The 24,680-nt window shown below is 54.0% G+C and overlaps 11 protein-coding genes across 11 annotated transcripts; 8 read left to right on the plus strand and 3 right to left on the minus strand.

Annotated features, from left to right (window-relative positions):
• Positions 1-33: 33 nt before the first annotated feature.
• On the plus strand, positions 34-1,894 carry N656DRAFT_774318 (glycosyltransferase family 61 protein). Its single transcript, XM_064814241.1, has one exon. It carries the CDS (start codon positions 53-55, stop codon positions 1,655-1,657), a length of 1,605 nt encoding a protein of 534 aa, XP_064673690.1. The 5' UTR covers positions 34-52; the 3' UTR covers positions 1,658-1,894.
• A 1,058-nt stretch (positions 1,895-2,952) lies between these two features.
• On the plus strand, positions 2,953-3,988 carry N656DRAFT_774319 (uncharacterized protein). Its single transcript, XM_064814242.1, has 3 exons — positions 2,953-3,331; positions 3,397-3,449; positions 3,518-3,988. The coding sequence occupies exons 1-3, from the start codon at positions 3,076-3,078 to the stop codon at positions 3,845-3,847; spliced, it is 639 nt and encodes a 212-aa protein (XP_064673691.1). The 5' UTR covers positions 2,953-3,075; the 3' UTR covers positions 3,848-3,988.
• A 1,048-nt stretch (positions 3,989-5,036) lies between these two features.
• Positions 5,037-5,949, plus strand: N656DRAFT_774321 (carbohydrate esterase family 5 protein). Its single transcript, XM_064814243.1, has 2 exons — positions 5,037-5,587; positions 5,666-5,949. The coding sequence occupies exons 1-2, from the start codon at positions 5,081-5,083 to the stop codon at positions 5,846-5,848; spliced, it is 690 nt and encodes a 229-aa protein (XP_064673692.1). The 5' UTR covers positions 5,037-5,080; the 3' UTR covers positions 5,849-5,949.
• A 3,434-nt stretch (positions 5,950-9,383) lies between these two features.
• On the plus strand, positions 9,384-10,971 carry N656DRAFT_774324 (NAD(P)-binding protein). Its single transcript, XM_064814244.1, has 2 exons — positions 9,384-10,426; positions 10,491-10,971. The coding sequence occupies exons 1-2, from the start codon at positions 9,537-9,539 to the stop codon at positions 10,594-10,596; spliced, it is 996 nt and encodes a 331-aa protein (XP_064673693.1). The 5' UTR covers positions 9,384-9,536; the 3' UTR covers positions 10,597-10,971.
• On the minus strand, positions 10,560-11,092 carry N656DRAFT_774327 (uncharacterized protein). Its single transcript, XM_064814245.1, has 2 exons — positions 10,853-11,092; positions 10,560-10,789 (listed from the first exon to the last, which is right to left on the minus strand). Exon 1 carries the CDS (start codon positions 11,034-11,036, stop codon positions 10,857-10,859), a length of 180 nt encoding a protein of 59 aa, XP_064673694.1. The 5' UTR covers positions 11,037-11,092; the 3' UTR covers positions 10,560-10,789; positions 10,853-10,856.
• A 1,990-nt stretch (positions 11,093-13,082) lies between these two features.
• N656DRAFT_774328 (uncharacterized protein) lies at positions 13,083-14,152 on the plus strand. The gene has a single exon (XM_064814246.1). The coding sequence runs from the start codon at positions 13,249-13,251 to the stop codon at positions 13,816-13,818; it is 570 nt and encodes a 189-aa protein (XP_064673695.1). The 5' UTR covers positions 13,083-13,248; the 3' UTR covers positions 13,819-14,152.
• N656DRAFT_765144 (xylose isomerase-like protein) lies at positions 14,145-15,263 on the minus strand (the record flags this gene model as incomplete). Its single annotated transcript, XM_064813379.1, has 2 exons — positions 14,145-14,334; positions 14,404-15,263. 2 exons carry the CDS (start codon positions 15,261-15,263, stop codon positions 14,145-14,147), a joined length of 1,050 nt encoding a protein of 349 aa, XP_064673696.1.
• A 214-nt stretch (positions 15,264-15,477) lies between these two features.
• N656DRAFT_226014 (6-phosphogluconate dehydrogenase C-terminal domain-like protein) lies at positions 15,478-17,433 on the plus strand. Its single transcript, XM_064808939.1, has 2 exons — positions 15,478-15,741; positions 15,812-17,433. Exons 1-2 carry the CDS (start codon positions 15,727-15,729, stop codon positions 17,204-17,206), a joined length of 1,410 nt encoding a protein of 469 aa, XP_064673697.1. The 5' UTR covers positions 15,478-15,726; the 3' UTR covers positions 17,207-17,433.
• Positions 17,434-18,038: 605 nt separating this feature from the next.
• Positions 18,039-19,227, plus strand: N656DRAFT_226029 (FabD/lysophospholipase-like protein). Its single transcript, XM_064808940.1, has one exon. The coding sequence runs from the start codon at positions 18,181-18,183 to the stop codon at positions 18,799-18,801; it is 621 nt and encodes a 206-aa protein (XP_064673698.1). The 5' UTR covers positions 18,039-18,180; the 3' UTR covers positions 18,802-19,227.
• Positions 19,228-20,373: 1,146 nt separating this feature from the next.
• N656DRAFT_786595 (TPR-like protein) lies at positions 20,374-21,629 on the plus strand (the record flags this gene model as incomplete). The annotated part of the gene is made up of 3 exons (XM_064816541.1): positions 20,374-20,454; positions 20,926-21,523; positions 21,583-21,629. 3 exons carry the CDS (start codon positions 20,374-20,376, stop codon positions 21,627-21,629), a joined length of 726 nt encoding a protein of 241 aa, XP_064673699.1.
• Positions 21,630-22,887: 1,258 nt separating this feature from the next.
• Positions 22,888-23,917, minus strand: N656DRAFT_765147 (uncharacterized protein; the record flags this gene model as incomplete). Its single annotated transcript, XM_064813380.1, has 2 exons — positions 22,888-23,556; positions 23,621-23,917. The coding sequence occupies 2 exons, from the start codon at positions 23,915-23,917 to the stop codon at positions 22,888-22,890; spliced, it is 966 nt and encodes a 321-aa protein (XP_064673700.1).
• Positions 23,918-24,680: the final 763 nt, after the last annotated feature.

Genomic DNA, 24,680 nt, shown 5'->3' on the forward strand with positions numbered 1-24,680 from the left:
TAGGACCTTGTTCCTCTGTCCAGCATGCTGCGACTCCACTAGTAAGTTAGTCATGGCCTTCGCGGGTCGGTCCATGTTCACTAACCGGCGTCGGATTCAGTCCCTTGGCGCGGCTGTTCTTCTCGTCTTTGTTGTCCAATGGCTCCACCCGCTCAGCAGCGACGCCGAGAGCAACGACTACCCCTTTAAATGGCAGAGCCCCCTCCACGACAGGGGCAAGCCCGCGCTGGATCTTCCGTCCGAGTATAACGAATTCCTGGAACACGCCATCCCGCAGTCTGAGTACTGTAACGAGAGATTCACCCCACGCTATCTCGATGACTTCCGCACCCACGCCATCCAGTACTGCGCCGCGGGCTCAGCAGCCAGCCTGCACTGCTTCCAGGGCCAAACGCGCCCTAACAATGTTGTCGACTCAATATGTATTGGACAAGGCGCCACGCTGGATGTGGCAGGCGGAAAGTTTGCCCTTGATTGCGAACTGCGGGCTCCCGACGCGAACGAGACAAGCCGCGGCTTAATGCCGTTTGACGGCATGAAACCGGAATGGTACGAAACCGGTTCCCGCTGGATATTCGACCATTTTGTGAAGGTCGAACGCGGCTCGTCGGGCGCGGCAACGATGCAGTCGACGACTCGGAGCGCGGTCCGTTCCAGCAACATGAACCCGCAGTTTGCGCTGCTCGTCAAGCGCGAGGGCAGCAGCAATATCTGGCACGGTCTGATGGAGATATGGAGCATGATGATGACTTTCGACCTGCTGCGGACCAGCCCCAATCCGTCGCGCAAGGGCGCGCCTTTCTTTGCCGACCGCTCGGACCTCCCCAACGCCCAGGCCCTCGTGCTCGACGACTTACCGGACGGCAACCTCTTCGATCTCTGGACCATCTTCACCGGCCGGCCACCCGTCCGCTGGAAGGACCTCGTAGGCGACGCCGAGCAGGCCCGCGCTTTCGTCCAAGTCCCGCGCAACATCATCATCCCACTCCCCGGCGCCGCCAACCCGCTCTGGCAAAATGACTGGGTCGACCACGACTGCGGGTACGCGCCCATGCTCAAAACGTTTGTGCACCGCGTCCTGCGCTTCTACGGTATTTCAACCGACAAGGATGACGAGAGCCCCCGTATCGCCGCGGCGGATCATGTTGATGCCAATGCCATCATCAACATCACCTTCATCGACCGCACCGGCAGCCGCAGGCTGCTGGAACATGAGGCCCTGCTGGCCGCCGTCGCGGCTAGGCATCCGCGCGTGCGGGTGAAATCGGTCGATTTCTCAACCATCCCCTTTGCGGAGCAGCTGCAGCTTGTACGCGAGACGGACCTGCTGCTGGGCGTGCACGGCGCGGGGCTCACGCACACAATGTTCATGCGGGACGGGCGCGGGGCCGTCGTGGAGATTCGGCCCGCGACGAACGACTACAGGGGGTTCCGGAACCTGGCCTTCATGAAGGACCTGCGATACCTTACTGCGTACGCTGAGCAGGTCCCTCGAAGCGAAAGCAGTGATGGTGATGGGCAGAGCAAGCGAAGCCCTGGGATGCTCGTCAAGCGGGACTCATGGCATTGGGACGATGTCAGGATAGAGCCAAATAACTTTATGGAGCTGATGGACGCTGCCATCGCAGCGCTATCACATCCGCGTCGGGGGATATAGAGATAGGGCCTGGTATGATTTCTGGATATTACCATGTTTGGCTTGTCCTGGCGACTTGGAGTTCGGCGCATAGGTTCTACAGTGTAATACCCCCTGACTGGCCGATGATACCAGGTAGACTTCAAGTTCCTATTGTTGTAAGTGTACGAGGTAGTTGCGGTGTCATTGAGGATACTAGTAGCATGTAGGGCGGCGGACTCAAGTGCGCCACTCGCTGATAATGCACCTTACTCCCTTCATCGCTTGACAAAAAGAGAACCCACTTTCCAGGAACTCGTATTTGCGCGCAGGACGTCTTTTGATGTCTTGGGCTGTGACTTCAGGCTGTTTGCCAAGCATGCGGCCAAGATGATCGAGGAATCATCATACTTATCTACGGTACTTCGTACCGTGGGTACAGGTATCTGAGGTAGGTACTGTACTGTAACTGAATACGGAGGTATGTAGTGGGCAATCGTAGCAGGAAAAGCCCCGAGAAAAGAAAAGGGGGACCCCGGGAAATACGAGGGCAAAGTAATGTACTTGTTCTCGCTCACTCTATGTAGATGTTGAGGATCACCACGAAGTAAGGCACCACGATTGGATTGGATATTGCAGAATGCAGGTGCTGCGCCACACCGCCAGGCACTTTCTATGGATGAATATCCGGTAAGATATCGCTCTGCAGAGCACGGGCAACGAGCTGCTTTGGGCTCGGGGAAACGTACCGGCCGTCTTACCTTGACCTCTCAACCAATACGGAGTAGTAGTTTTAGGTACTACACACTTGTCTTGTGGTATCCGTACGGCAGTCAGATAGGGACAAGTACTTAAGGAGCAAATTTCTCCTAGTGCCCCTACCTACATGTACAAATATCAAGCAGCGGAGCGAACCCTCCACCGCTCTCCGTACACTGTTCAAGGTCATTTGTACAAGACTTTCCCGACTCGAACAGAACAAGATTCTGTTGCGAGCGGGGCTTGGTCGAAACTTCGAGCGCCGGCGGAATGCCCGAGATGCGTCAACTCAGGGGTAGACACGTCTATCATTGGGCGCCACAATTCACCAGCTGAAGTCCTTTGGGTAACGTTGGCTAATCAAGATTCTAATGCAGGTTTCCAATCCCTGTGATATCTGCTTATGGCTCAGCCGCACGAGGCTCCCATCCATGATGACAATGAGGGAGCTGTGCGACAGCACGACTAAGCGTGCAGAACTGCAGGTAGGTCGAGTCCCATATATGAGTCCTAAAGCCCCCAAGGTGATGAATCGTACCTGAGTTCTACTTCAAAGCCAACCCAATCTGGATTCGCTTAGAATTCGTTTCTTCTCCTGAGCTCGTTCAACTCTCAAGGGTTATCCACTCGTTTGACGCTCAAGGACTATCATCCACTCGTTCAATTCAATAGCCTACCAAGCATATTACCTTATAAACAAAATGCTTCCCTCAATCGTCATTGTTGCGGCTGCTCTCGGCCTTGCAAATGCGGCCAACAACTTGAACCCCGTGAGCCCTCGCTGGTCTCTCAACAAGCGACAGGGCGAGTCGTTCCGGCCCGGTGAGAACACTGGCTTTGGAGAGACCTGTGTCGAAGCCTTTGGTCCCGGCTTTATCGAATGCCGCCCTGCATCGGCTACGGACAGCATGCTCTGCATCAACCCCGACCTCGGCCACACATGCTGCAGCAACCTCTGTACGTTGACCGTAGCATACAAACCGCGAGGCAATATGAATAACGAGATGCTGACTGTTTGCCAGGGGGTTGTCCCGCCGACTCTTTTTGCCTCGTCGATGGCCTCTGCTGCCCTACGGTGCGTCCCTGACTCCGATTCTTTACCTCTTTTCTGAAAGGCCGAGAACATTAACATAATCTCTGCAGGGCCTTGATCCCGTCACCTGTGCGGCCGAGAACGGCGTTAGCCTCCCACCTAATTTTGGCGCGACCACCACCTCCACCCCTGAGGATACTGCCACGGCCACGGCTACGGCCACCGTTCGGACTACTACTACTGAAGCCACGGCCACGTCTGGGATTGCCCACACTACGAGCACCACAAGAGCACCGATTCATGGGACCGGAAGCTTTGGCAATGGAACAGCAACCCGTACCGCTACCACTTCGAGACCTGTGGTCACCGCTGGTGCTTACAAGGAGAAAGCTGGCATTGCTGCCGTTATGCTAGGTCTTGGTGTTGCCATCATTGTCTAAGCGCCTGTCTATGTTCTGGACACTACCTGCTTTACTTAGGTAGCTATTAGCTAAGGTAGTAGTTGGCTATAATGCTTATGTGTGTACTAGTATATGTAGGTAATCTTGCTGTCTCCAGCTGGCAAGGAACAACTAGACAGCTACAAACATAAAAGTTTGAAATACCCTGACTCACCATGTATAAGCCTACGTGCAATGCTAGTGCGATGATCGATCCTGGATGCGATTTGCCATGTGTCTCGACAAGCCGTTCCTAGTAGTCCCTTTGACTGATTGGACAACAAACTTCCTCATCGACAGACGGCATACGCCATCTATATTGAGACAGTTTAGCATGAATGCAACTTCTGCACGTCCCCATGGGGATCTTATATTAGGCAGAAAGCTTCCCCACATATTGCCCTATTTGTACGAGAGAGAAGCGCTCTCTCGTTCGGTAGTCATACGCGGCTCATTCCCAGCAATGCATGGAAGAAGTGCTATGCCCAAGTGGAATATGGACTTCGATCCACCACCGAGTCATGAAGTCATTGCTTGAAGCTACGCTCTCGGGTATATAGCTTCATTTACAAGGGGCCTGTATTGCACAGCTATATGACCAAGTAATACTAGTACAGTAGTACTACAGGCGACTCCTTACTACATCACTTCCTGAAATTGGGGCGAAAGGGATCACCAGGTGTCCTTTCCATCAATCTGGAGCTAATTCCTTGTTATACTACTCCTTGCTGTTCATATGATTGCCTGTCTATGTTCTCTACCGACCTACTACTCTACTACTTACCTTTGCGCCCTGGTCTCAGATCCCTCTCCGTTTCATCGAGAAGCAGACAGAAAAAGGGTAGAAACGGATGGACCCCTTGCCTTTACATACACATGGTAGGAGGGAGAAATGTGTGGGCAGGAGATTTAATAGTACTTAGAGAAACGCAGGCACTTATACGTTGTCGTATATACCCAGACCAGATAGCTGAACACCCAGGTCCCGCTGTTACATTGAGCTCTCTCCCGCGGATATCAGCATGACATGTCTCCGCCTTCCGTTTATGACCACCCGTACGTCCGAACCGGGTTGGAGGAGCCTCAGTAAAGACCAGTAATCCCATAGTAAGCGTGCTAGCCAGAGGGTTAGTAGGATAAATAAACCGCTGATCACCCTGAAAGCTTTCTTCAACACCTTCTTCTTCAACTTTCACAGCTCCTAGGCCCAACAATAATAACAACCCGCCAAACATGAAAGTCTCCGCGGTCACCATACCCGTCCTGGCCGCTGGCCTTGCCAGTGCCAACCCGGTGAGCCTCGAAGAGCGACAATCATGCCCCAACATCCACATCTTTGGGGCTCGCGAAACGACGGTACCGCAGGGCTACGGGACTTCACAAGGTCTCGTCAACATGGTGAAGCAGGCCTACCCTGGTGCCACCAGCGAGGCCATCGTATACCCAGCCTGCGGAGGCCAGTCCCAGTGCGGCGGCATCAGCTACGACAACTCGGCGACCCAGGGAACCGCTGCCGTGGTCAGGGCTGTGACGGACCTCAACAGGCGCTGCCCCAACACCAAGATTGTTCTCATCGGCTACTCGCAGGGCGGCCAGATTATGGACAATGCCCTCTGTGGAGGTGCCGGGGCAACGCTCACGGGAGCTGCGCTCAATGCTGTCAAGGCGGCTATTTTTATGGGAGATCCGCATAATAATGTTGGGCTGCCGTATAATGTTGGGACTTGCCGGAACAAAGGGGTAAGTTGTCCATCTTGAGTTGCCTCCCCTGTCTCTCGGGGGATTTCTTGAGGTTGATAGAGTCGTGTCTGGTACCAGTTCGCGGCCCGCCCCAACGGCTTCCAGTGCTCGCCGGCCAACCCGGCCATCATCCAGTCGTACTGCGATTCGACGGATCCGTATTGCTGCAACGGCAACGACGCAAACTCGCACCAACAATACGTCAACAAGTACGGGCAGCAGGCGCTGGCTTTTATCAAGAAGCTTCTGGATGCGGCTTGAGTTGGGTTCGTCGTCTGTGTATTGACATCAGGTTACCTAAGGAGGTACTTGTACCTAGGCGTGACCACATTCTTGTAAATACCTGTATGCCAAAAGACAAGCAGAGGTTGATAGTAACAGAAATAACCTTCCATTCCACACGTGCATGTAGGTAAGGTAGTCAAGTCGTTAGTGCAAATATGCCCCTGAGTGAGACCCACGTGCAAGGCAACAACTTGAACAGTTCCTCGACATACACAAATCCGAGACCAACTTTCATGATCTAATACCGGATACTAGCAACAGCAGCGCATAGGTGAGGCTAGTATTCATCAACAACTTGAAGTCAGCGCCCATCTAAGGTAGGTACTCCTCCTACATTTGTTCCCCCTATGTGTGACACGACCAAACTGTATGTGCGCTGGCCGACTACTACTGCTGCCGATGCTTGTAGTGGTAAACACACAGGGTGTCGACTTGTACAAATCGGGGTGGCAGCCATTGGATCTGACAGTTCAACCAACCATCCTTGCGTGTCTTGCACCTTTTGACTCGCTCTTCGCCGCCCTCGGACTCACAACGGCATGAGTGCCGGTAACGAATCTGGCGCCAGTTGCACATGAGTGTTGGATTGGAGCTAGGTGCGGTGTCGGCAATTACTGCTATCGAGGTTAGCCTAGAAACCAGTAGAGCTGGGAGGTTAAGGATCTCCGGTGTTTACAGAACCTTGATATGTGTTGATGGCGGGGCTTAGTAGGAGTTGGCACCTATTGACCGAATCTTGTCATGTAGAGTGCTAATCTCAGCTTGTACATACTTAGGTAAGTAGTTGGATAACAACTGAGGTGCTGCCAGATTATAACCTCGCGTCGAAGGCGTTTCTTTCGGAACATGTGTTGGCAATGCTGCCAACCTGGCGACTCTCAGGCTCCGGGCCACGATTCAAGAAACTTTAGACCACATTAGCATAATTGTATAACTCTCACCTTAGACCTAGTCACGTTAGGCTACCTTGCCAATTGCCTTTAGCATCTTCAGACCAATAGTAATGCGAAAGGACAAACTGTCTTAAGACCTCCCGCTTACCTCCTTACATGTAGACGCAGCTTGTTCTTACCAGTTACCTGCTAGATCAACCTGGCTATAGAACTGTCTTAGGTCGGTATTTTGCTCATAATGCCTTGATGCTGCTCAATACAATCCTGTCTATCTTACAGCTTTCTGCAACAAATGCCGTTAATGCTTCTTTGATAGATGGCCCGGTATCTCCATATTCAAGAGTGTCAGACTCCGTTATGTGGCCTCCTCCTCGCAGCAGTGGAATCCCCGAGTGAATCCATTCCTCAATTAGCCACCCCACTGCCGCTCGTGGTTGATACAAGGATAGAAGACCGTTATATAGCTAGGTGACAGGTACCGTACTCTTGTGCATCGTCTTGAGGGGCTGAACCTGCGCCTGCTGCAATACTGGACCCGCTCAACCCCTCTCCGGAGAACACAACCGCATGAGAGGTTGTAATATACCTACCTCCCTGTAGTAGCACATGGTTCGCTATCTGCCGTAGCCGTCACAGATGGTCGGTACACGCCTGGTCTCGGTTTATATCGCTTAGTTCAAGGGGTTGCTCTACGAAGTTTGCAGGTAGGCGGCAGTCGAGGCTGGCAACCGAGATGCTGCCATTTATACATCTCAGCTCCTAGTCAACATGCCACCCAGCATCTTAGATGTGCTATGTGGCTTTGATATAATACAAGACATAACAAACTCTCTACGTTTACGTTACGTGTGTTGATCGGATACAATGGCCAAATCTTACGTGTGCTTGTAGTTCAAGTACCTGCAGGCGTACTGTATGGTGTAGAATTGCACTCTACAGGTTCAGCAACTCTAAGTCAACGGCTTAGAAAAATTCTTTTCCCCGATCTTTCACAAGTTTCAGGCTCCGCTGTATAAACTCCCTCTTGCAGCAGTAGGATGGCCGAGGGAAGATGCCCGTTAGCGCTCCAGTGTACTATGTGGCCCATATGACGTGACTCCATTCCTCCCTTAGCCATCATCTGCGGCATGACCAAAACGTGGTATCTTGTCATTCTTATCCACTACCTCCGCAGGTGGTATTCACACCGGTAGTGGACGGTTTCATACCGAGGTGACAGGTATCGAACCCTCCTGCATTGGCTGCGGCTCATTCTGCTTCTTGTGCACCTTCGGACTCGTTCATCGCCCCATTGCATCTCACAACCGCATAAGTGGACAATATACACCTCCCTGTAATCGCACATGGCTTGATATTTGGTGTTGGCAATTCTTGATGTAGGGATGTTTCGATGGAGCTTTCGTCCTCTGACTTTAAGGTTGGTGTTGTCCCCACGAAAGGTCGGCACGCCTGGTGTAGATGATACTTATGAAGTATCAGTTGGTTCTCGGGGTTGCTCTACGAAGATTGTATTGAAAAACCAGCCGAGGGTGGTAGCTGAGATGCTGCGTCTTTAAATTCCCTAGTGAATATGCCACCTCCCAGCATTAGAGATGTGTCACCCATGTAGCATTGACAGACTTCAACATAGCAAGCTCTTTACGTTTGTACTAAGGATGGATCGAAGACGGTGGCAAGGGACGCAATATCGTGAGACAACATGTAGCCCCATAATACCCTTCGTGTTCATATTCGGCTCGGCGAATGGCGACAAACAGCAGCTAATAGGATTCAATTGATACCCTGGCTTGCAGGTAGGGACATACATGTACAAGTGGTTTGAAGATGCCTCTGTACTACTAGTCAGGACAGGTGTCAGATGAGGGGCTGACTTTGTCTATGACGACGAAGAGGAGGTGGAATCTCCGGCTTAAGGTTTAGTTCTCTAGCCGTGTGGTATGGTCACCTCTGTGCCTTCATTTCCTGTCGTGTGCTGTCCTAGTCCGTCTGTGTCTGCCAAGTGCAGGTCCAAATCGGGATCCGAATCGGAATTCAGATCGGAGTGGGGCCGGGATCGGAATCGCAATCGGCATGGTGCCGGATCGGAGTGGAACCTGGATACCGCACCAATCGGGGTTTAGCCTGCGTCGACCCCGGTCAGGTTTCGCCTTGGAGCACAGTGGGGATGTAGGGCTGAGGCGCGGCTTGGCAAGTTCAATTTCGGTGAAAGGGTGAGACCGTGAGAGTAACGATGTTGTCCCGTGGACTCACATGGTAATTATCAAGTCATACTCCGTATGGACGAGAGCTTTTGGATTGTGCCGTTTGTCTGCGTGGACGAGCATAGAGTACATGTACAGTCCAGTACAGTCTCTTTACAATGCTCTTCTGCTTGGCTCTGATGCGCTGCCAAGGTAACAAGCTTCCAGGTTCCCCTGTTTGTGCTCGACCACAATTGACTGTTGGTTGTCTGAAATGCTGGGCAATTTATTAAGCGAACACGACCCAGAGCTTTGAGCCCAACAAAGCTCAGCTGTCATGCAGTTGGAGCTGCATGGGTAGAAGGCAGCAAGCGACAAATGGAGGGCACGGCAATTTCCTTACCCACCGTATTTGATCAGGGAAAGAAGAATCCGTGGTGGGCGCTTTGCCCTTTCCTGGCTACAACCTAAGGTATGTTACAGACGAAACTACCTCAAGCTACGTAAGTGAGCTGCAAACGGAGCAGCCCCTCCCCACTAAATACTCATTCTTCGATTCTCTAAAACCCCCCAAGAGCGCTAAGCTCAACAATGTCATCTCCCAAAGACCTGTGGTGGGCCGCCCGCAACCCACCCGCCGACCCCCGCCATCTCGACTTCAAGAACAAAGCCGTCCTCGTTACGGGCGCCAACTCTGGCCTAGGCCATGCCGCCGCCATCAAGTACGCCGCACTCGGTGCCGACCCGCTCATCCTGGCCGTGCGGTCGCAGCAGAATGGCGACGAGGCCAAGGCCGACATCATCCGCGCGACCAAGTGCTCGCCCGACATCTTCGTCGTCGAGGTCCTCGAGCTGACGACCTTCGCGTCGGTCCGGGAATTCGTTAACCGCCTTAATGCCAACCCCCGCGTCCAACGCCTGCATGTCGTGCAGCTCGCCGCCGGCGTGTCCATGCCGAGCTTTACCAAGAGCCCCGACGGCTACGAAATGGCGCTGCAGGTGAATGTCCTGTCGACGGCGCTGCTGGCACTGCTGCTGCTGCCCAAGTTGCGCGAGACGGCAGCGGCCGAGGGACCGGACGGGTTTGCCCCGCACATGTCCTTCGTCAACAGCATTGCTCACCTCGAGGTCAAGCCTGAATGGATTGCCGATGGAGAGTCGCTGATCCAGAGACTGCAGAACGAGGCCAAGTTTGACAAGGTCACCCAGTACTACCTGCTCAAGCTCGCGTTGATCTTTGTCGTGCGAGGACTGGTCCAGCGGGTGGGCGCAGCAGAGGGAATGGTCATCAACGCGACGTGTCCCGGCATGTGCAAGACCAATTTGGGACGCAACCATGGACTGATCGAGCGCATGTTCATGGCCGTGTTTTATGTCTTCTTTGGCCGCTCGGCTGAGGTAGGCGCCCGCGTAATGGTCGGTGCCACGGGGCTGGGTCCTGAGAGCCACGGCAAGTTTTGGACAAATGACAAGTACCTACCGTGAGTCATGGCTCTCTTGTCCAGGGATGTCTACCCTACCTGCGTTTCTCTAACAGTTCATCAGCCCCAGTGAGTTTATGGAAAGCGAGCGAGGGAACGAGCTGTACCGGGAGACATGGAACGAAATATTGGATATTCTCCGCAGACAGGCTGGCTATTCCTATGTTTAGGGAAGCAGACAGGTGACTGTTATAAGCGGCACCCGGGCTAACATCACGAGCACTTTCCAGTTTCCACTTCTCAACTTCGATGTTTGTATAATTTCCTGGTGTAATCCAACGAGGCTTTGCTGAACCGCCCTGTTTCCCACCTCCCCACCGCTTCTCCTTCAATAACAGCGACATGCCAATATTGGGCATAATGCTATGGTGTCGCATGATATCAGCCGGGCGACTGTGTACCCCCTCGGGATACGTGATGTCGTACCTGGTTAGAGCTGGATGAACATCAGGTTCATGTCCTCCTGCGCGAAAAACCCGCCCGGGCAGGCGCGCAGCCCGCTTCCGAAAGGATTTGGCCTCGAATTCAGGAAGATATAGCTGTGTAAGTCAAGGTGATTGAATGGGTGGTCGGGGTGGATGGGGCGAACCCACAGATACTTTTGACCCATTACTTCAGTCATTTAAACCAAGCCTTTCCTGGCAGCCACGTCTTGCTTCCCGATGACAGCTCTTGCTCTCCAATTAAAGAAACATGGAGTACCCTGATTAGTTCACCGAGGGTTTGTACTTTAAGCATGTACTAACACTTAGATACCTCAAGGGAACAGGTGCAGGCTGCTGCTTAACAAGGTAATGCAGGTAGCGAGATTCAAGACTGCATGACCGAAGTCAAGTTGCGAAGGGGTGAATGCCTACCCCAAGTCTCAGGCTACTAGCCTAGAAGGGCATGCGGTGGTGCAAGTTGACCAACGCGGAAAAGAGATACGGGAGGTAAAAGGTTTCGCAAAGCCAGGCATATTCACAGTGAGGGCGTCAACCGCCAGCAAGGAGCGTGGGCATGAGTTCTGAAACTTCCACGGGAAGATTGAAGAGGGCGGGGAGGGGGGGCGGTTTATACTGGCGCGAAGCAGTGAGGCTGGGCTGGACTTTCCTCCATCCAGCTCCCGAGGACCGAGGTAGACTGGAGCATCTCGCTCTTGCTGTTTTCCAGCCTCAATGCTCACCCTTCTCGCATTCTCTGTCCTGTTTCTCAGGGGGCCCCTCCTTTTCGGCAAGTGAATATAACTCTCTCCTTGTCGGTCCACTCGCTACCCCTACTTTCGTTGAGTGGTCTTCTAAAGGCAGTGCGCTCCTGATTGGGGTGCATCACGAACGGACTTGAGACCTGCTGCCACTCACGGTTCCAGTCAACGAATCGTGGCTGCGCTGCCTCTGGTGCTTGGTTTTCGCGCTCAGAAATAGGAGTACAGCCGTTTGAAGCAGTGTAGCAGACCAGAATAGCTGGAAAAGGGTCACGCTGATATGCAGGCGCTCTTTAATCAGCGCCTGCAAACCCACCAACCCGAGGGAGTTGCCTCCTGTCTGGAAGAAGTCGGACTCGACGTCAAGCACCCGATGGTCAATAAGGTCTCGTGGAATTACCTCTTTCCAGAGATCCAATAGGGTTTGCTCGATTTCGCTGAGAGACATGGCCTGCCCTGTCTGAGAATCGGTCGATGGTGCCTTGTGCAAAGGGAGTGTATCCACCACATTCCGATCAACCTTGACCGAGTCCGTCTGCGGGAGCTGGCGCACCACACAGACCATGGCCGGACTAATTTACTGCGGAGGTGGACATAAGCGCAGCGGGGAGGGTGGCCGCAAGGCGTTCTGGGTCGGGACTCGGGAGCGGTCTCCGCAGCGGAAAGCACGAACTCACACGAAGAATACGACAAGAAACTCGGCCCCCGTCGTTTCCCGTTTTCCGACTCTTGTAGCCTTTCGGAACTAGTCCAGTCATCTCCCGATCTTACGCTAACAACCCCCTGACGCCACTACTTCATCAATGGTCCCATCTTCCGAACGTGGCCTACCAGAGGCAAGGGTCTCCGGAATCAAGACGAGTTCTCACAGCTACCTACATGTAGGGACGTCCCTATTCCGTACAACTTTTTGGGCGATATCCGCGCAAGCGAGAATATTGAGTGTCCTGCATATGTGGCGTATGCGCCGAGACATTCTCCCACCACTGCAGCAGCAGCCCCTTAATCAGGAAGTGCCCGCAGGTATGAGTGCCTCACTTAGTGGTTGGTAGTTGGTACTACTACTAGTAGCTGGGCGTTCAAACTTTGCACTGCTGGTCTGCAGTCTACACCTCCAAGAGGTATACGGAATCTGTTTGCTCCGTTGCCAGACTTTTGACCGTGGTAAAGTACACGTGTAGCTTTCCAATGGAAGATTGACAGCAAGCTGAGCACAGCCAAAAATAAGAGTCGAGAAAATTCGGTCCTCTTGGCATCACATATTGCCCAGCTTAGGCTATACGCAGGGAACATAGAAGAACCATGGAGCCACTCATCGGAGTTTTGTTGTTTCTAAATCGAGCTCTAATCGATCCGAGCTTACCCGGTCGATGGAATGCTACTACCGTGACATCTTCTACGGTCGTTGTGGGTTATGGTCCGCTTCCATGACGGTAGTAGACATGTTCGTGTTCGGCGGCCGGCCCGCCGATAGGCTGACCTGATCTGGGCTTGGGCACTCGAAGCTGGGAGAAGAGGTATTAAGTATTAGTATAAGGAGCCTGGTGTGTCCCAAGGCCCGGCCGTCAATGCCAACAGTTTCTCAAACGATACTACCAGTCATATTTCCCCTGGATCAGAAAATAGACCGTACGGCACCATGGCATCACAACTCCCCTTCAAGCTCCCTTCCACGCGAGCCCTGCTGCTCGCCGTCTTGTTCACCCTCAGTGCCCACGCCAACCCCATCCCGGGCCCCGACTCCGGAACAACTGAAGAAATCTCCCAATGTGCCACCATCTTATGCATGGCCGGCACCGACTGCAAAGTAATCGACGGCCGCGCCCAATGCATACCCATCAACCCCAAGCCCGAGGTATGCGGCAAAACGGTCTGCGCGGCCGGCCTGATATGCTGCAACGCGTCGTGCGGCATCTGCACCAAGCCCGGCATGATGTGCACCCAGCAAGCTTGCAATGATGACGGTCCCAAGGGGGAGAAATGTGGCTCTGTCTTCTGCAAGCCCGGCACCGAGTGCTGCAACCCGAGTTGTGGTACATGTGTTGCTCCCGGAAAGGGATGCACCAAGCAGCTCTGCCTTCCTGATCCGCCCAAGCAGGAACAGTGTGGCAAGACCGTTTGCCCAGAGGGGTTCGTCTGCTGCAATTCGAGTTGTGGGACTTGCACGCCGCCGGGGGGAGCTTGTACGCAGCAGTTTTGCACGAACTGAGTGCCTTGGAAAGGGATAAGGTTGGGAAATAGGAGAAGAAAAGTTGGGGTGGTAGTCTGTCATGGGGTCAGGGATGTCGTACATTACTAGTACATGTGTCTATACCAGGATGGTCAAAAATGATCTGTGTTTGCTGGATCAAAAGGCGGGTTCGGGAAAAGGTAGAGGACTTCCACTTTCTCGTCAGGGGTAGGACAAGCACGCTGTGCTTGTAGTCAAGCTTCGTTCAAATCGTTCCTCGTGCTGCTCCGCTAGCATGGGAAGTGGTAAAGTACTTGACATCGACCTACTAGGTGTGTGACTGATGGCGGAATGGATCAGCTTCCTCAGCTTGCCTTGGCTTCACTCATAAGTCTTTGATGTGATTCCATAGCCTTCTTTGCGAACCGCCTCAGGTCATCGCCGTACTTCTCCTCAAACCTGCCATCAAACGCTTCAATGCTATGCCAGCCCCTGAACCCCGTGCTCATCACCGCCCGTACAAATTCCTTAATGGGCAAGTACCCTGAGTCGTAACTGTTCGACTGGTTAGCCCTTGACGTAAGGTGAAAACAACGGCCTGAGTGCCGACTGATGTAAACTTACGGCAGCGGTCGATGGTCGTGGCTCCATTGCCCGCGTGGTCTTAGACCTGACTCAGGATCTGGTTCGGTACCCAGCGGCGGATCCATACGGTAGGCGTCGCTGATCTGAAGAAAGTAGATCTTGTCCCCCGGTACTGTAGCCGCCAGCTCCTGCAGACTAGCGGTATAGGCCCCTGACAACTCGTCCGGGTCAACTCCTCCCGTTTCGATTCTGCCCGATTTCGTAGTGGGATTCCCCCACTCGCCTCCCGCGGTTTGAAAAGTGTCGAGACAGAGGCCGATGTTTGGTCGGTTGGCTCGTTTGACAATCTCCCAGACATCCTTCCATGTTGGTGCTCGTGTCGCCCAGCACCAGTTCTCATACGCGAGCCGGAAACCGTGTTCGGCCAACATGTCAGCCAAGGACGCAAGGTCTGCAGCCAGCATGTCGACGTCATCCGTGATGTCAGGTGAGTCGGACGATCCGACTTGTAACATGTCAGTGCCGACGGCCTCCATGATATCGATCCATGCCCTTGCCCGGGCAAACGCATCCTCGCGCTGCTGGCTGCCGTGCGGCCATCCCTCAAAGTTTGAAAATGGTTGGAGGACCAGAATCTTCAAGCCGTGTCCCTCGACCATGGCGCGCAGAGCCTTGCCAGCCTCGCAGAGAGAACCATAGTCGTCCTGGGCAATCTCTCGGCCGAAATGACGACTGGCATAGGACTGAAGGTCGGGAAAGGAGAGCTCGATACCGTCAAAGCCTGCCTCGCGAATGGCTTCGATCTTTTGGTGCAGGGTATGCCGGGGCAGTCCGATCGAGCACGAGGCGAATGCCACAGGAATACGGGACGAACTCTGTACCTGAGATTCCAGCGCCATGATTAATGTATGTGGTATGAGGTGTCTCCTTTTTGGAGAGGGTGAAGTTCTTTTCGAGTTTCACGATCTGATTGATGAACAAACTGGGTCAGGGGTCACGAACCATCACGTCAAAATGAGTTCAACGTCATGATGTCAGTACCCGGTTTACCTCCAATAATCCAACCATTCATCTTACCGTCGAGGAAACTCCCACTCATGCAACCAAGTGGGGCTTGTTAACTGTCGTCAGTACAGCACATGCATTCCAAGTGGTAAAGATACAGTCGAAGTAGATCTACTTTTCCGAACCACCCGCGATCTTTATTGTACAGTACATGCGATAAGTATTTCCGCTCTCCTAAGCTTGAACATCTCACAACTTTAGCTCAGCTACCACGCAGACAAGATCGAGTCCTCAAGCACTATCACAAGATACTAGTAGTTTTGAACTAAGTAGCAGTCGAGCACCATCTGAGTTATCATGGAGGTGAAACAGGCTCGTATCCCATTATACATCCTCGATGCCTGCCAGGTTTAATCTTCCCTTACTGACCGTGAGCATTCAGATTGGCATGATCGGGACGGGCAGCATGGGTGGCATGCTCTCGCTCCTATTCGCCGAGCACAACATCCACACGCACTTTTACGACCCGTCAAAGCAGCATGTCGAGCTGCTGCAATCGCAAGCCAGGGACACCGGCCATACTAACAAAATCACATACCATGCGGACCACAAATCCCTCTGCAACGCGCTTCAGAATGATGATAACAAACCCAAGGTGTTCATGTTCAGCATCCCCCACGGCGGCGCCGCCGACGACAGCATCGACGCCCTGGGCCCCTACCTCAACGCGGGCGACATCATCATGGACGCGTCCAACGAGCACTGGGCAGCCACCGAGCGCCGGCAGAAGCGCCTCGCGCCAAAGGGCGTGCACTACATTGGCATGGGCGTCTCAGGGGGTTACCAGTCGGCACGGCACGGCCCGTCCATCTCGCCAGGGGGCAGCGACGAAGCCCTGGAGGCCGTGTTTCCCTTTCTGCAACAGATCGCTGCCAAGGACGGGAATGGACGACCTTGCGTTGCGAAACTGGGGCCGGGGGGTTGCGGGCACTATGTGAAAATGATCCATAATGGGATCGAGCATGGCATGATGACGGCGCTTTGTGAGGCGTGGGCGGTTATGGACACGGGGCTGGGTCTGAGTTATGACGAAATTGGGTCTGTTTTTGAGGAATGGAACCAAGAAGACGGGCCCATGCGAGGCAATTATCTGGTTGGTATTGGCGCCCAGATTTGCAGGACGAGAGACTCGGAACACGGGAACGATGGTGGTGCCGTGCTCTCCAGGATCCGGGACAAGGTTGTCCAAGATGCGGATGACTCGGAGGGCACCGGGACCTGGGCTGCTGAGGAAGGGATCAGGCTGCATGTCCCACATCCGACCATTGCAGCCTCCCACATCTTCCGAGTCGCCTCAGCCGACGCAGCCAAGCGTGCAGCTGTCAAGGGGGCGGTAGGCGGTCGCATCTTGCCTCGCAAAATCAGTGGCATCACCGACCAAGCCAAATTCATCCGCGACTTGCGCCAGGCGGTTTACGCCTCGTTCCTCATGTCCTTTATGCAAGGACTGCACATCCTGTCCAGGGCAAGCGAGCAACACGAATGGAATCTCGACTTTGTCAACGTCCTGCAGGTCTGGCGCCAGGGCTGTATCATCCAGAGCGACTTCCTTGTCGACCTGCTCGAGAGCGTGTACCGCTCAGGGCAACAAGACAACAATAACCTCCTCGCCAACCTGACCATAGCACATGAGCTGCGGGAGACATATCCCGCGGTCAAGACGGTTGTGCTACGTGCGTTGGAGGCGGACCTCCATGTGCCCGCCCTAAGTGCGAGTCTTGAGTTTTATAAATATTCTGCTTCAACAAGTCTACCCACCAGCTTTGGTATGTATTGATTCCGCAGCAGATTTCACACTGAAACCCCAAATGTGATCCCTCGCTAACGATGTATGTCTGGTCTCCTAGAGGAGGCCGAGCTTGATTACTTCGGCGCACATAATTTCGATCTCAAGGCAGAGGAGCCCGGGAAGCCAGTGAAAGGCAGTCATCACTTTGAATGGAGGCCAGCGAGGGGGATCAAGGAGGAGCAGTAAAGGATCTATATAACATCCACTATATGCTAGTGGATATACGAGGAGGAATTGCAGCTAGCCGTCGAGGACCATAGTGTTACACAAGGGAGGCGCCACTGGGACCCTACCCGTATATTTAGGTAGGTAGATTCCTTGGCCTTCATGTACGCTCTCTTTCTCGGACAACGGACAACCCGCGATTGATCCTTTCGGCCTCTTCTCTCACACATGGTCTATCATCATGGACTGGAGGCGAGACAGGCTCATAGCCCCATATCTATATGCATTTTGAGTTGCCTGATTCAATCCCTCTTGATACTAACCGTGACCACTGACCACACGCATTCAGATTGGCATGATGGTGACAGGCAGCGCCGCAGCTGCGCAGCGTGAATGAGTGGCATGCTCTCGCTCCTGTTCGCCGAAGTGAAGCGGGCCCCTCCGCGCACCTGCAGAGACTTTTCGCCTTGAAGTTGAAACCAATAGACAACCACCACGAAGTAACAAATCCCATCAGCACATCTGCCGCGCGCGTACGCGACCTGAATCGTGTGTCCAACTGTGGCGTTCCAACACTTTGATAAGACCTGAGATTGCACTTTCAATCCAAAGCCATCATACCTACAATTCGAGATGCCTCACATTGCTCACACACCAAGGCCATCATTTTCAAGAAGGCCAGTCATTGCGACTTTCGCCCTGACACACGAGGAAATCAATAATTATATGCCCGCCGGCGACAGGCCGGTCGCTTGTGCCTCGCTCGCCGCACCGCCTCCGCAACCATCAATATCGCCATGCCTGCGACAGACATCCGCCTCCTCGCTCTCGACGGCGGCGGCGTCCGCGGCCTGTCCTCCCTCATGATCCTCCGGTGCCTTATGGCCACCGTCGATCCGGATGACCCGCCTAAGCCCTGCGACTACTTCGACATGATCGGCGGCACCAGCACCGGCGGCCTGATCGCCATCATGCTGGGCCGTCTGGGCATGACCGTCGACGAGTGCATCGATGCATACACTACGCTGTCCGACAGGATATTCGAAAAGAAGACCCATCGCATGACCATCAAAGGCAAGCTCCAGGGGCGATTCGATGGCGCTGAATTGGAGCGTGCAGTCAAGAGTATCGTAGTCAATCGCGGTCTCGACGAGGATGCACTGCTCATGGACCCTGATTCTCCTTGCAAAGTATTCGTCTACGCCACGAGCAAAGAAACTGGCGATACAGTCTGCCTGACCAGCTACCGCTCGCCGCGCGGCGACAACTCCAACCTCCTCAGCAGCACCACGATCTGGCAGGCCTGCCGCGCGACATCAGCCGCGACAACCTTCTTCGACCCAATCGCCATTGGGCCCTTCAACGAACAGTTCGTTGACAGAGCGCTTGGCGCGAACAATCCGGTCTACGCACTGTAGAACCAGGCCCATGGACGTGTGTGGCGATCAGCAGCTACGGGATGGGCTCAAATGCCTCGCTCCATCGGTACGGCCTGCCCGCCCTATAGCCTGTACGCGACGACGTCCTTGGAATCGCAGCTACGCTAAAAAATCTTGCAACGGAAACCAAGAAGACAGCACAACAGTTCCATCGCGACAAGTCGCACCTCGACGATGAAGGACGCTATTACTAGTTCAACGTCGACCACGGGCTCGAGGACATTGGGCTCGAGGAGTCTAAGAAGAAGACGGAGATTGCAGCCGCAACGCGACACTACATTTAGTCGCAGGTTGTCTTCAAGCAGATGAAGGCATATACGAACAATATCGCTAGACAAGTGTGTTAGTTTAGCTATTACAAGTTTTCTAATTAGTATTCTCCGATCGCTTGCTTACTCGCTAGTGCAATCATTAGACTACAGCCTGTACCGAACATTGTTTAGCCTATAGGGTATGCCCGTATCGAATCACTTTGTAGCCCAACCGTTAGTTACCACAAAGCTCGAAGAGCACCTCCTGCCACGGCGTCGCTCAGGAAAGACCCAGCGACAAGTACTTGTCCTCCACGGACTTGGTAGGATCGGGAAGATATTGCTAGCGGTCGACTTTACTCGACAGCACAGGGCCGCTTTCAGCTCGGTCTTCTAGGTAGATGGCCGATCAGAGGACCGGCTGAGGTAGAGCCTTTGCTAGCTATATAGCTAGGATACTGGAAGACTAGGTTTCCAAGAAGAGTAGGAACGCTATATTGCATAGCGATAAGCATCTCTAGGCTACAGTGAGGGACGTATCAAACTAGCTCGCCTAACTGGACAATACTAACTAGCTCCTAATCTTCGACAACGTTGACAAAGACATCAATGAGGGAAGCGAGACTGGCGCCTACAATGTCTAGTGGTATCTGCCCGGCGACCACGGGTCGGTGCTAATTACCGATACAACTGTCTTAGCTGGTAGATTTAGGTGAGCCGACGTACCTGGTGGGCATCAACGAACAACTAGCCGTAGTAATTTTCCAGCAGTGGCGTGGGGTAGAAGGAGGTGAGGTCATACTATATATAAGTTCGGCCTGGTGCTAATAGACAATAAGTAGCTATGGACGAGGCCGGTAGGGAGCTGCTCAGTCTACTTGACGGCCTTCCGCTCGCGCTAGTATAGGCTGCCTCCTATACCCGCGAGACCGGGCTCGATCCTACGACTTATATTCGGCTCTACAAGTAGCAGTGGGACGAGCTTATAGGATCGGACGGGGAGTCAGGCTCACCGCTTCTAGACTACAACCGAAGAAGCGTCGCGACAACGTGGACCGTATCGTTCAAGGCAGCCGAGGCATAGAACAAGGACGCCGCGAACCTGCTCCGTCTCTGGGCCTTTGTCGATGGTAGAGACCTTTGGCACGGCATGCTGCAGGAGGCTGCGCATGGCGCAGAAGAGTGGCCCGGATGGCTATGTAACGTCGTAGGGAATGAGGTCCAGTACTTGGACGCGGTTCGACTGCTGCTCCGGTACTCGTTGATCGAATCTCAGGAATCGGTGCAGGGGAGCCATATGATGCATCCGGTAGTGCATAGATGGGCGTCGCACATGCAGGATGGCGCTGAGAAAAGAGAGTTCCTGCGGCTGGCGGTGATGGTAATTGGGTTATTGGTGCCCGACCCGAGTACGAGCAAGGACCACTGGGTGGTCCAGCGCCGGCTCCTCCCGCATGCAGAAAGGTGCTCATGGTGGATAGTAGAGATATATAAGGCGAAACAAAGCATTGACCACATAGAAGCGATAGGGGCAATGAATTCATTGGGCATTCTCTATGCGAATTAAGACCGGCTGGCGGAGGCCGAGTCGATGTATCAACGGGCGTTGGAAGACTTCAAAAGGACGCTCGGATCTGAACATCTATCGACTCTCCAGATAATTCACAACTTGGGCATTCTCTATAGGGATCAAGGACGGCTGAAGGAGGCCGAGTCGATGTCTTAGCGGGCGCTGGAAGGCTTCGAGGAGGTGCTTGGACGGGAACATACATCAACGCTTAGTACTGTCGGCAACTTGGGCATTCTCTACTACAATCAAGGCCGACTAGTGGAGGCCGAGTCGATGCATTAGCGAGCCCTAGGAGGCAAGGAGAAGGCGCTTGGACGGGACCATCCATCGACGCTCAATACAGTCAACAACTTGGGCAACATCTATAGTGTACAAGGCCGGCTGGAAGAGGCCGAGTCGATATATCAGCGAGCCCTAGAAAGCAAAGAGAAGGCGCTTGGACGGGAACATACATCGACGCTTGATACTGTCCACAACTTGGGTCTTCTTTATCTTGACCAAGGCCGGCTGGCGGAGGCCGAGTCGCTATTACAGCGGGCTCTAGAAGGCGGGGAGAAGGCGCTCGGAAGGGACCATATATCGACACTTATTACGGTCGATAACTTTGGCAACCTCTGCTATGTACAAGGACGGCTGGCAGAGGCTGAGTCGATGTATCAGCGAGCTCTGGAAGGCAAGGAGAAGGCACTCGGACAGGACCATGTATCGACGCTTGATACGGTCCACGGCCTGGGCAACGTCTACTATGTACAAGGCCGAATGGCGGACGCCGAGTCGATGTATCAGCGGGCGCTCTCTGGGATTTGGTCCGTCTTAGGGCCGTCTCATCCGAAAACTAAGTGTATTATCCGGAATCTGGATAGATTGTCGCGTGCCAAAGGTATGTCTAAGATGTGGTAACTACCTTGCTTATTACGTTCACTAACTGTCCGTGTATAGATCGGTCAGCTATAACGGACCTACCACCGCCAAAAGAAACAGCCTGAATCCCATCATCAGCAACCCATCACCAACTCCGAGTCATTACTTCCAACCCGGGCAACACCACCCACCTCGTGCCACGTCGAGTCAAGCACGCTTCAGCGGCCGAGGATTGGACGTTGAACACTTGGAGACTGGACTCTCAGTCGGCTTCAATATTCATGTCATCGCTAGCCCATGGCCACCAGCAGAGAAATGGCAGAGAAAGTTAGGGCAGAAGCCAGAAAAAGAAATCTCGCGGACTTTGGGAGACCAGGATTCATCTTACGATGCAATCGTGGCTGCGTAATAGTTGCCGTTCCGGGTTTAAGCCCGCTGGATGGAAATACACATCTGCGTGTATATGGGTGTGTGTATGTGTGTGTGTGTATGTGCTTGTGTATACATGTACATGTTTCCTTGACTTCTGCGGCGATACTCTTAAAACCAGCCGACACGCAGGACTCGAACTTGCACATAGCGCTGTGGTCAGCGTCCCCGCCACTTGCTTCTCAATCGACCTTGGAAAATTCACCTAGCGTTCCTGAATTTGCCTACAACTTCGGTTGGTATCTTGCAGCAAGGTTTTTTCACAGCCAAATGTGATCCCGCACTGACGATACATGTCTCTCAGAGGAGGCGAGCTTGTTTACTTGGCACACATAATTTCGATCTCAAGGCGGGGAGACCTGGGAAGCCGGGGGAAGGCAGTCATCACTTTGAATGGAGGCCTGCTCTCGGAATCAAGGGGGAGTAGTAAAGGGTCCATCGTTTGTGCTGGTGGACATGAAAGGAGAAGCTGTAGTACAGTCAACGGAGTACGCAAGTATTTGAGCTGTGAGACCTTCAGGTTGTCTCCCACAGATGCCTCCAAGATGATACCTGAAAAATGTGTCAAGTTCTCACAGCTGACTCGACGTCAGGCGGGAGACTTGGGAGTATAGCTGCCAAAGTGTTACTCGAACAGGTGCATAGGGTTTGGCTGCCGAGGTACAGGTTGTGCTTCCATGCCTTTCTTCAAGTCGTGGGAACTTAGAACTTCTGGCGGGAGATCGCCATGTTAGGAGGGGTAGTAGAGGGGATCATTTTCACATATAAAATTTGCCTGCACCAACACATCTCTTTCGATCTCAGTTGGCCGCATGTCCACCTGCCAAGTAGTGCTTTGCGTGGACTGAATCGTTCAAAGCGGAAGGGGCGTGCCATCACAGGCAGAGTCCTCCCTTTGAATTTGGGCCACAGTAAGAAACTCCCCAGTGGGCTACTTATCCCTTAGGAAATTGCTCATTCCTCACTGGCGCTGCCTGAATCATCACCGCTCCCTGCACGTTGCAGCGCCATCTTGCCCTTGCGACCCTTCCCCTTTGCCCCCTTCCCGCGCAGATTACCAGGCACTTCCTTGCGGACCTCCCCATCCTCAAACAAGACCCCAACGTCGGGTCGACGCGCCACCGCCTTCTTCCACAAACTCCTCGGAACCTCACCCGCAGTAATAATCATGCCATTATCGGCGCGGTGCCAGACCAGCGCCGGCTCCGCCTGCAGAGCCGAGCGCAGGTGGATCCACACGCTGACCTCGGCAGCATCTCCGCGAGTCTCGTTAGCGCCGTCGTCTCCCACAGTCACGGGCCGGAACGAGAGATACTCGCTGCCGCCCGGCGCGCGGGTGATTGCGGCCGAGGCCAGCAGGAGCGGGTACCGCTGATACGAGGTCTCGTAGACCACGAATTCCGGTAGTCCCTCGATGTCTGCGGTGAGCCTGTCGCCCACCGGTACGGGGGCGGCGACGGTGTCCCGGTTGGCAAGACTGCTGATCTGCCAGGACGCGGGGTCCGAGTTCTCCTCTGCGCCGGGCCTCGGGCGCAGATCGAGCCGCGGTTTGGTGGCGCTTGCTATGATTCGCTGGACGTCCTCGAGTGTGACGCCCAAGGGGGAGATCCTCGAGTGCGCCAACTGGAGGAAGACGGCGAAAGTCAGTAACACTGGGCATGCATTTCGGACTATAAGCAGGACGTACCACGTCTGCAACGAGTACCCAGCCCTCTGCATCTGCCACGACATACTCCCCGTCATCTCCCTCCTCAACCTCATCTTTCTGGACAGCCCGTTTGACGACAAAGACAAGTGCCTTGGAGATGGTCACGTCCCGGTCCTCGACCACGCTGTAACGGCGTCCCCTACCTGCCTTGCCCTTGAAGCTCATCCCCCGGCTCCGGCCATGGCGGGGCGAGTGCTGGACCATGGCACTCGGGGGCAGGACGCCGCCATGCTCGTCGTTGATGGCAGAGAGGGGAACAGCTACAGCAGCGGCCATTGTTGAGATGGTCGGATGATATGTTCGATATTGACTGAGTAAGCCGGGGTTCTGAAGCGGTAAGCACTTGTACGGGTATGCGAGTGGAATCAGACGTGAGTGAGGGGGAAGCAGAGCAAACGCCCGGTCTGGACAACAAGGGCCCGCCATCCTTACATACCCCCGCGAAGCAGGCTTCGACTTCGAGAAGGTCAGCTAGACCGAGATCGGATCATCGGATGAGCAGCATGGATCACGGCAATGCAGACAAGTGTTCGCCATCCTCGGGCAGAAATGAGCCATACAGCATTGACTAACGCCGTTCAGGCGCCGTTGACCGCTGGTCGTGCAGCCGGCGCATACTCATCGACCTGTGGGTCGCTGCAGCCCGCAGTGGCATTGCAATGTTGGCCCAAAAGGGAGTTGCCATGAGAGGTTTGGCGGTCAACTGGGCAAAAAGGCGCTAGGGAACCGACATCCTTGCTGCTTTCCCATGTGCCATCTGGCTCCACCGGACACCTGACAGCATCCGCGATCCCCACTGTGGCCTGAATGCTAGCACTGCTCAGGGGAGTCAGTCCCCTAGTTAACAAGGGCGTGACGCTCAGCCCAGCGGGAGGTGCGGGCCGAAGCAGCAACTCCAAACGTACAGTACAGCACCATCTCGCTCACCATGAATCTCAGTTTTCCCGGCTCAAACTTCCTGGAAAGAGGCAGAGGTGAGTAAATCGGAATTCTCATGAGCTATCAGGAATGTGATCTAGATCTAGATAGGACAGGGAGC

The sequence above is a fragment of the Canariomyces notabilis genome (genome assembly GCF_033297395.1).
Source record: "Canariomyces notabilis strain CBS 508.74 unplaced genomic scaffold N656scaffold_2, whole genome shotgun sequence".
Lineage (NCBI taxonomy): Eukaryota > Fungi > Ascomycota > Sordariomycetes > Sordariales > Chaetomiaceae > Canariomyces > Canariomyces notabilis.

Coding starts and splice junctions, on each gene's coding strand:
- N656DRAFT_774327 (XM_064814245.1), bottom strand. CDS start 11,036: ATGGGTCAAAAGTATCTGTGGGTTCGCCCCATCCACCCCGACCACCCA.
- N656DRAFT_774328 (XM_064814246.1), top strand. CDS start 13,249: ATGGCATCACAACTCCCCTTCAAGCTCCCTTCCACGCGAGCCCTGCTG.
- N656DRAFT_774324 (XM_064814244.1), top strand. CDS start 9,537: ATGTCATCTCCCAAAGACCTGTGGTGGGCCGCCCGCAACCCACCCGCC. Junction 10,427..10,490: donor ACAAATGACAAGTACCTACC/GTGAGTCATGGC, acceptor ACAGTTCATCAG/CCCCAGTGAGTTTATGGAAA.
- N656DRAFT_774318 (XM_064814241.1), top strand. CDS start 53: ATGGCCTTCGCGGGTCGGTCCATGTTCACTAACCGGCGTCGGATTCAG.
- N656DRAFT_774321 (XM_064814243.1), top strand. CDS start 5,081: ATGAAAGTCTCCGCGGTCACCATACCCGTCCTGGCCGCTGGCCTTGCC. Junction 5,588..5,665: donor GGACTTGCCGGAACAAAGGG/GTAAGTTGTCCA, acceptor GTCTGGTACCAG/TTCGCGGCCCGCCCCAACGG.
- N656DRAFT_774319 (XM_064814242.1), top strand. CDS start 3,076: ATGCTTCCCTCAATCGTCATTGTTGCGGCTGCTCTCGGCCTTGCAAAT. Junction 3,332..3,396: donor CACATGCTGCAGCAACCTCT/GTACGTTGACCG, acceptor ACTGTTTGCCAG/GGGGTTGTCCCGCCGACTCT. Junction 3,450..3,517: donor ATGGCCTCTGCTGCCCTACG/GTGCGTCCCTGA, acceptor TAATCTCTGCAG/GGCCTTGATCCCGTCACCTG.
- N656DRAFT_226029 (XM_064808940.1), top strand. CDS start 18,181: ATGCCTGCGACAGACATCCGCCTCCTCGCTCTCGACGGCGGCGGCGTC.